Source organism: Dipodomys ordii, unplaced genomic scaffold (genome assembly GCF_000151885.1).
Source record: "Dipodomys ordii isolate 6190 unplaced genomic scaffold, Dord_2.0 Scaffold125, whole genome shotgun sequence".
Classification (NCBI taxonomy): domain Eukaryota; kingdom Metazoa; phylum Chordata; class Mammalia; order Rodentia; family Heteromyidae; genus Dipodomys; species Dipodomys ordii.
Window position 1 is genome coordinate 1756766 of NW_012267341.1, and position 9618 is coordinate 1766383.

The 9618-nt window shown below is 44.8% G+C and overlaps 1 protein-coding gene across 1 annotated transcript in view; it reads left to right on the forward strand.

Moving 5' to 3' along the window:
- Positions 1-9618, forward strand: part of Ambra1 (autophagy/beclin-1 regulator 1) — a 170100-nt gene that overhangs the window by 157719 nt on the left and 2763 nt on the right. The window contains exon 15 of the mRNA XM_013029964.1: positions 2132-2271. Within this exon, the coding sequence (XP_012885418.1) occupies positions 2132-2271 (140 nt within the window). The remainder of the gene's footprint in view (positions 1-2131; positions 2272-9618) is intronic.

The window sequence follows — 9618 nt, forward strand, 5'->3', positions numbered from 1 at the left end:
TGAGGCCCTGGGTTCAATTCCTCAGCACCACATAAGCAGGAAAAAAAAAAAGCCAGAAGTGGTTCTGTGGCTCAAGTGGTAGACTGCTAGCCTTGAGCAGAAGAGCTGAGAGACAGCGCCCAGGCACAGAGTTCAGGCCCCATGATTGGACCCAAAAAAAAATAAAATTAAATTAATAGAAGTAATTATTAAGCTGGACCTGACAAAAGTAGGTGGTATTTCTTGAGCCTAAGAATTTGTGACCAGCCTGGGCAACATAGCAAGCCCTTTTATCCAACAAAACATAACAAAAACTAAATTCATTTTATGAATATTGCTTTCTAAAACACACTCTTATTTTTATCCTCAGTTATTTTCCTCCCATCAGCCCTAGGGGTAAGTAAAAACAGATGAAGTTCATCCCTATTTTATAGAATAAAAACTAGAGAGGCTACATGGGAAATAACACTCCAGTTTATAGGTTTTCAACTTCGTGTCCTTTTCATAGGCCAGATGCAGGTATCTGGCAACAATAACAGCAGTTACCATTTATGAACTCGTATCATGTCAGGCATTCTATATCTATCATCTTATTTTATCTTAGTTTGGTATGTGTGTGTGTCTGTGTGCGCATGCATGCATGCATGCTGGTATAAAGGCTTGAACTCAAAGCTTCATGCTTTTGCTTGTTTTTATTATAGTGAGTACTCTGTCATGTAAGCCATGTGTGTCCACTTCTGGTTTTATGCTGGCTATTGAAGTTAAGAGAGTCCTGATGTCTTATCTTCCCTTGCTGGCTCCAAACTAAGATTGATTGTCAAGTCTCAACTTTTCTGAGTAGCTAGAATTAAAGATATGTAGCCACCAGCACATGGCTTTAATCTCCTCAGTCATTTGAATATAGGTACTTTATATGGGGGCTTGAACTCAAGGCCTTGTGCTCTCTTGGCTTTTTTCACTCAAGGCTAGCACTCTACCACTTGAGCCACAGCTCTAGGTGCTTTTGTGAGGTTTTTTGTTTGGTTTGTTCTGGTTTGCAGGACCTGGGGCTTGAACTCCGAGTTTGTGTGCTTTCGCTGACGTTTTGTGCTCAAATCTGTATCACTTGAGCGACAGCTCTGCTTCTGGCTTTTTGTGGTTCATTAGAGATAAGGGTCTCATGGGTTTTTCTACCTGTGCTGGCTTTTGTTCCTTAGATCTCAGCCTCCTGAGTAGTTAGGTTTACAGGTGTGAGCCACTGGTGCCCAACATGTACCTGCTTTTTTTTTTTTTTTAAACTGAGATCTAGAGAAGCTGTAATACATTTTATCAGGACTCGGACTTGCCTTTCTCAGTAAAAGCCTGTGCCCTTCATTCTTCTTGACCTAGGCCTGTTCCTATCTGACTGAAGTTCTTCTGAATATTCTCAGAAAGACTTTTGAGGCTGGTTTTCCCTCAGCTGAAACCCTAGATCCACCAAACTACCTCTCAGAATACAGTCCATCAGAAAGATGGGTAGAAAGTGTTGAAAGGAAAATCTCTTGCTTTGAGAAGCAGAAATTGATCTCCATGCCTTTCATCAGTTCCTTTCCATTCTCTGTTAGAAGGAAACCATGTGCCTGTGGATTCAAGATTCCCTTCTGCTTGCTCCCTACAGCTGAACATATCTTTTAGGTTTCCTGAACAATAGCAGTTTTAATAGTGCTTTTAATTAGATGAATTAAGAATGTTCTCTAATGTTATCACCCCCTCCCGCCCCCCTATCACCTCCAATTCCCCATTGCTGTGCAAGCTGGGGAAAATTTCCATGGTAACAGGGCTACCAACCCAGGTTGCCTCTCGCTGGTTGTTCTGGCCAGAGGAAAGTTATGGGCAGTCCTTCCCAGTGTGGTGGGCACTGCATGAGGCTGATGCCAAAGAAGCTAGATGGGAAGAGCAGAAAACTCTTGAGAGTACATCAGCTAGGCTTCTAGAATGCCCTGGAAGAGACCTAGCTCTCACCAAAAATAAGAGGGTCCTACCTTCCCCTTTCCCACAAGCTCTCCCACAGAAGTTAATGATCAGCTCATATCCAGCGTGTCTTTTTTCTCTGTGGTTAATTTATTTCTCCTTGGATTTTGTTGTTTTTGGTAACATTTCTCCTATTGTCTTTTCTTCTCTCTTTCCCACCCAGAGAGTTTTCAATGTCCTTTACCCAATGCCTGCTGACCAGCGGAGACATGTAAGCATCAATTCTGCCCGTTGGCTGCCTGAGCCAGGGCTTGGCCTGGCCTATGGCACCAACAAAGGAGACCTGGTGATCTGCCGACCAGAGTGAGTTGCTCAGGATGGGAGATGGAGGTTTGCAGGGATGGGAGTTAAGAGTATCTCTGCCAAGGTGTAGCATGAACAGGGTTCATCTGAAGGCTATTTTTAAACTATCAGTTAAAATTGTTGGAAGGGGAGTATAGCATCCTCCTGCCCAGGGAATTCTTAGGCTCCTTGAAGAAATGGAGTTAGCTCTCCATCCAGATACTATCACAAAGCTGCTTTAGAGACTGTCTTCTTGAGTCAAGCAGTATTTATTTTCTTTTTTTTGTCTCTTGTTTCCTGGTTTCTTAGTAAAGTCTCTGCAGACAAAAACAGATTCTTTTTAAAACCTTTTCTCAAAATTTTACTTGACAGTTTAGAGTTAATGCTGTGGACATTAATTTAGAGAATAAAATGGAAATAAGGTATTGTTAAAACCCTAATTTGTCAAGCCACTGATCTCTAACAGCTTGTCCCTGTGTTCTGCCTGTTTTTCTTTTTGCTTGAAGCTGTAGTTCTTAATAGTGAAGGCAGACTTAAAAGCTCAATTTAAAGTCAAAATGATTATTATCTTGCCTTAAATTAGGGAGTAGGAGGAGACAGGGAGCCAAAGCATTTCTGTCCTGATGACATTCCTTTCCCTTCCTCTGACTTTTTGGAGGATAGGTGTCTATCCAGGCATTTGTTCAGTTAAGACCCTTGGGGATCAGCCTGATTTGTCATCAATTTCTAGACCCAGCCAGGTGGGGAGTGTGAAGCTCTGTGCTTCACTGCAGATCACTCTTGATTGCTGTGTGGGACACTGCAGGGTTCCAAGCAACTAAATGCCACTTCTGCCTCTAGGCTGTCCTAATGCTGTCCTTCACTTGGTGCAGAGTCTTCTAGGGTGTTCTGTAGATCACAGAGCATGATGTGACTAGTATCACAGGAATCTCTGGCTATTTCAGAAAGTCCTTGGTGAGTTATCCTAGAGTATATATTTGGATCCATTCCTGTCTGGTAAGTTGAGTAATGATTGACCCATGTCAACTGAGTTAGGTCAGTAACTATGGAGAGAGAACCTGATTTTAAAATCAGACTACTCTTAGCAAGGAGAATACCTTCCTCTGCTAGCTGCTTCTCTCTTCAGCATGTGTGTCCAGAGAACATCCTTCACTACTTTCTGTGCCTTTCCAGTTTGCCTCTTTCATGACTCTGCCATTTGTTATCTAGGGTTCTGCATCTATCAATTTCTACTCATCCCTCAGGCTGTCCATACATGATCCAGGATCAGTGAGTCTTGAAATATTTCTTTTTTTGGGGGGGGGTCCAGTCGTGGGGCCTGAACTCTGGGCCTGGGCGCTGTCCCTCAACTCTTCAGCTCAAGGCTAGCACTCTACCACTTGAGCCACAGCACCACTTCTGGCTTTTTTTTTTCTTTTTGCTTATGTGGTATTGGGGAATCGAACCCAGGGCCTCATGCATGCAAGGCAAGCACTCTATCACTGAGCCACCTTCCCAGCCCCTTGAAATATTTCTTTTATCTCATTCTCTCCTTAGGAATTCATAAGAAGAATTTAGTAGACCTCATTTCCAAAACTGGTGCAGAATTCTGGACTATTATTTCACTTTATAACAGCACTCTAGTTGCAAGTCTTCCTTCCCCTCTTTCTCAGAGATCTCTTTCCTCCACCAGTGTTGTCTATGACTCCTGCCACATACATTGGTCCCAAGCAAAGTCCCAGCCCAGTCCCTTGCAAAGTGGTCTGCCCTCATAGAGGGAGAATCTCTATCTTATTTTGTTGTGGCCTCCTCAAAGGTGTCATGTCTGAAACCCCAGCCCACATACTTGGTATGAGTCACAGACTCCTTAGCCAAGCATGAAGCTGGCTGTGGCCTCGATTTTCTCTTTTCTCTCCATATGTTGTCTTCAGCATTCCAGAGTCTCAGGAAGCTAAGTCTTCTTGGGCTGCCTGGGGGATTCTTACTCAGCAGGAGCTCAAAACTCTTCCTCAAGGAAGATGGCAACTAGCACTAGACATGTGGAACAGTGTCTCATCACAGACCAAGAAGACACTAATTTAGCCCATCTTTTTAGTGCTATTTCTTTTGATTTCCTGAGTTCCTGAAGCCTGGAAATTTAGGACCCAATATAAATCTGATGTGGATGTGACTTTGTCCTAAGTTCTTCAAAGCTTCCCCAGTTCTCAGTCCCTTTCATATCTTAATCACCTTTATATCTCTTTTTGGCTTTAAAGCCTAAAACAAGCTGCTGTTCTCCCATGGTAGAAATGGAGAACATTTGCCCCATGGGTCCTATAAGAACTACAGAATCCTTTGGTACATAGCAGGGCAGACATATTTGCTTCCTGTCATCTGCTACTGGCTGTCTGCTTATATGGCCTGCAAATGATGTTAAGAATACTCAAATAGAGCCAGGCGTTGGTGGCTCACACCTGTAATCCTAGCTACTCAGGAGGCTGAAATCTGAGGATCACAGCTCAAAGCCAGCCCAGGCAGGAAAGTTTGTAAGATTCTTCTCTCCAATAAACCACCAGAACACCAGAAGTGGCGCTGCGGCTTAAGTGGTAGAGCACTAGTCTTGAGCTAAATTGCTGAGGGACAGTGCCCATGCCCAGAGTTCAAGCCCCATGACTAAAATACATATATTCAAATGGCCTTTGACAGAAAAAAAGGTTCCTCATCCCTGCTTTAGGCAAAGAAAACAGAACAATATACAGATGAGGATTAAGACTCACCCAAAGCCTTCAGAAAGATTATTGCCAGAAGTGGGCTTCCTAACTTTCCAATCCAGACCTTTTTCCTATATCTGTTTCTTACCGTTTTTTCCACCCCCCAAAAAAAATCCTTTAAAGTTCTCACAAAAGCAGTATATTCTTCTGCAGAAAAATATACCACAGGAATACACATACATGTTTTGTAACTTTATGCTGTCTGGTAAAGAGCCATTTTAGATTATGTTTAAGCAGGTCAGGTGGTTTGTACAAAGGGAAATGGGAGGATAATTGAGAGCAGTGACATCTTTTCAACAGTCTATGATTGGTCTCTGGCCTAGAATAAGAAAAACAAATAAATAGGAAAATAGGAGCTCGGGTGGTTATCTTTTTTCTTGAGCAGCTGCCTAAGGCTTGCTGCCTGTCTGTGGGTGACGCAGCTCCCTGGTACACCCATTCCCAAGGGCACAGTATCCAAGCCTGCCAGCTGGGCAAGATTGTAGCCCTCCCCCTGAAACAGGTGGTTGTCTGCCTTTGTCCAGACACAGGCAGCTGCGCCGCATTTTGTGCTGTCAGTGCTGTTCTTGATTCTCCTCCATTGTCAGCCTCGGCACTGTCACCAAGCACAAAGCAAGGAATGAGCTCCTTGGGATCCTTGGTATTATAAAACCTGACTTGACAGTAGATAAGAGCTTAGAGAATTGTTTCTTGCCAGGGGAGGGAGTGCTTAAGTGAGAAGATGAAAAACTAGCCCTTGAGCCTCTACTAAACCATCATATCATGGTGGCTGATAGCCTAGTCACCTGCCCTTTTAGGCCTTTTCTCCTGGCTCTCTCACCTTCTCTCCTGACGGTCCGGCCCCCCCTTGCCATTTCCAAATAGTTGTGAAGGACCAGGCTGATTTGAGGGAGTTCTTACCCATTTCTGACTTCATGGGTCAGCCATGTAATAGGATAGAGGAGAGGCATTACTGAACGGTCATTGCTTTTCAGAATCAGCTTAGAAGATTGATAGCAGATGAGAAGTAGTCTGAGCCTGGGGCATTTGGCACCTTGGCCAAGTGTGACAAAGCTCCAGCTCTGTCCCTTCAGAGGGAGCCACCAGTGTAAATGGTAATTATAATCAAGTATCATTGCCCAGGAAGGGAAAGGCACACATCTGGATGAAAAGGGAACCAGAATTGCTGCAGAGCCTCCATCTTTCAGGCTAGTCCAAGAGAGCCAGGTGTTTGCTCTTTCTCACATCTCAGCAACAGTGTAGATAAACACCAATCTTAGAAACAGTTCTTCTTCCAAATAGACAGCCTGAGACTGACAGATGAAAGAATATCCTCAAAGGAAATATCCCCCAAAAGTTGGAACATTTAGAGCTGTAAGTTAGCATCACTGAGGAAGCCAGCCTGGCTTTTTAGTGTGTTCAAGGAGCCCAGCCCTAAGGAAGATTTTGATGTTGTTGTTGTTGTTGGTCTTAGAGCTTGAACTATGGGCCTGGGCCCTCTCCCTCAGCTCTTCAGCTCAAGGCGAGCGCTCTATGGCTTGAACCACAGCTCCCTTCTGGTTTTCTAGTGGTTTATTAGAGATAAGAGTCTCACGGACTTTCCTGCCTAGGCTGGCTTTGAACTGTGATCCTCAGATCTCAGCCTCCTGAGTAGCCAGGATTACAGGTGTGAGCCAGTGGCACCCGACCCTATGGAAATTTTAAGCCATGTACTCTTACAGATGGATGTTGCTGAAGGAAGCCAAGAGTTAAAGTGGAAATTTGTCTAAAAAGGCTGCCCCTCATTGGCCTTCCTACTCTTCTTCATCCCTTTGTATATTTGTCTAGATCCTAAGAAGAGCCAAAAATAAACAATGACTCATTCAGCCTTTCTAAGATTCAAGAAAGAGAGTGTTGGTTGGGATCATTATTTAGTTTCCAGACAGAAATAAGTGATACTTGGGCTGGGAAGGTGGCTCAGTGGTAGAGCGCTTGCCTTGCATGCCTGAGGCCCTGGGTTCGATTCCTCAGCACCACATAAGAAAAAAGCCGGAAGTGGCGCTGTGGCTCAAGTAGTAGAGTGTAGCCTTGAGCTGAAGAGTTGAGGGACAGCGCCCAGGCCCAGAGTTCAGGACCCACGACCGGACTGGGTATTGAAGGCTGAGTTTCAGCTACCAGAGAGGTGTCTCCACCTCTTACTGACACAGTACCCAGAATTAAAGTCAGATCCAGGGGCTTGCTGTCATCAGGCACTCTGGCCACAGAAAGAGCAGGTAGGTAAGGATTAGAGCTGTTTGTGGAGGGTGGAGGCCTGGGAGATAGAGTGGAGCAGCACATTGCACCAGTTCATATGGCTACTTCAAGAAGTAAACTGGAGGGGCTGGGAAGGTAGCTCAGTGGTAGAGCACTTGCCTTGCATTCCTGAGGCCCTGGGTTCGATTCCTCAGCACCATATAAGCAGAAAAAGCCAGAAGTGGCGCTGTGGCTCAAGTGGTAGAGCACTAGCCTTGTGCTGAATAGCTGAGGGACAGTGCCCAGGCCCAGAGTTCAGGCCCCAGGACCAGAAAAAAAAAAAAAAAACACTTCATCTCCAATTGATTACTCAAAAAAAACCAGAAGTGGCGCTATGACTCAAGTGGTAGAGCACTAGCCTTGTGCTGAATAGCTGAGGGACAGTGCCCAGGCCCAGAGTTCAGGCCCCAGGACCAGAAAAAAAAAAAAAAAACACTTCATCTCCAATTGATTACTCAAAAAAAACCAGAAGTGGCGCTATGACTCAAGTGGTAGAGCACTATCCTTGAGCAAAAAGAGCTCGGGGACAGTATCCTGAGTTCAAGGCCCACAACTGACACCCCCCCCCAAAAAAAAAAAAACAGAGCTGGGCACTGGAGGCTCATACCTATAATCATAGCTACTCAGGAGGCTGAGATCTGAGGATCATAGTTCAAAGCCAACTCAGGAAGGAAAATCCATGAGACTCTTATCTCCAATAAACTACTCCAAAAAAGCAGGAAGTAGTGCTATTGCTCAAGTGATAAAAAGCACTAACCTTCAACAAAAGAAGCTCGAGGACAGAGCCCAGGCCCAGAGTTCAAGCTCCAGGACCAGCACAAAAAAGAAAAAGAAACCCAGTCTTTGGCTCCCAGCTGATAGTGCATGCTGCCTAGATGAAATGCAATTTAAGGGGCTCTTGGCTACCAGCATTATGTTAACTGCCCCAGCTTAGACATCAGGCCTTCTTATGGCCTCTTTCTTTCTTTCTTTCTTTCTTTCTTTCTTTCTTTCTTTCTTTCTTTCTTTCTTTCTTTCTTTCTTTCTTTCTTTCTTTCTTTCTTTCTTTCTTTTTTTTGGTCAGTGTGGGGCCTGAACTCTGGGCCTGGGTGCTGTCCCTGCGCTCTTCAGCTCAAGGTGAGCGCTCTACTGCTTGAGCCACAGTGCCACTTCCGGCTTTTTCTGCTTATGTGGTGTTGAGGAATCGAACCCAGGGCCTCATACATACAAGGCAAGCACTCTACCACTGAGCCACCTTCCCAGCCCCTTATGGCCTCTTTTCTAAGACAGGAAGAAAGTTCTGGTCACATAGAACACAGTTTGATGTAGGTTCAACATGAACAGCTTGTCACTAACCAGCTCTAGCTAGCAGGAATTACAGAGAAGGGATTTGGCAAGGGCCCATGTGGTATTGCAACCTGTCAATAAATCTTGACAAGTTTGTAAATCAGAGGCTTCTTGGCAGCTGGCTTCACATGATGCCTAATGCAGTCAGGATTGCTCACCAAAAGTACAGCAGTGGCTCCATGGAGGGCTCTGCAATTTGCTTCTGGACATTTGGCTCTTCCCTAACACTAGGTCACATTACTTTACCTTCTCGTATACATGGAAATAATGCTGTTATTTACACTCCTTTTTGTCTAGTGACAATCTTCCTGTCAGCGTTGTTCAAGGCTGCCCTCGAACTCAGAATCTTCCCACGTCAGCATCAAGTGCTGGAATTACAGGCATGGGCCACCATGCCCAACTAAGGCAACACTTTTTAAAAGTAGTCAACGGATCATGAAGGCCCTTTAGCAGAAGCTAGGAGAGAGGTGGCACAAAAGAAAGTAATAACACTTTGTTGTGACTCTTCCCTCTTAAAAAAACAAGTGTTTTGGCAGGTGAAGCCTATACCCAGCATGAAAGGCATCTATAGCCAGATCTGAAGCTTAAATACCTAGGCCTGTTGGCTTATGGCTAAGGTAGCCCTACTTTCTTCCTTTCTTCCTTATGAGGCCACTATTGTCTGATACTCATGTTGAGAAAATAAGCCTCTCATTTTTTCCCCTTACTCACCCTTCCTTGTAGCCCCCTAGCTTTCAGGTGTGCTCCCCGCTGGGGGCCGGTGGCTCACGCCTGTAATATTGGCTAGTCAGGAGGCTGAGAAGATCAGAGTTCAAAGCCAGCCCAGGCAGGAAACTCCATGAGACTCTTTTTTTTGTTGTTGTTGGTGTGGGGGCCTGAACTCTGGGCTTGGGTGCTGTCCCTCAGCTCTCAGCTCAAGGCGAGAGCTCTACCACTTGAGCCACAGTGCCACTTCCAACTTTTTTTTTAATTTTATTTGTGAACATACTGTACAGAGGGGTTACAATTACATGGGCAGGATAATGCGTACATTTCTTACCAAGCATTGCAGCCTCCTCCTTTG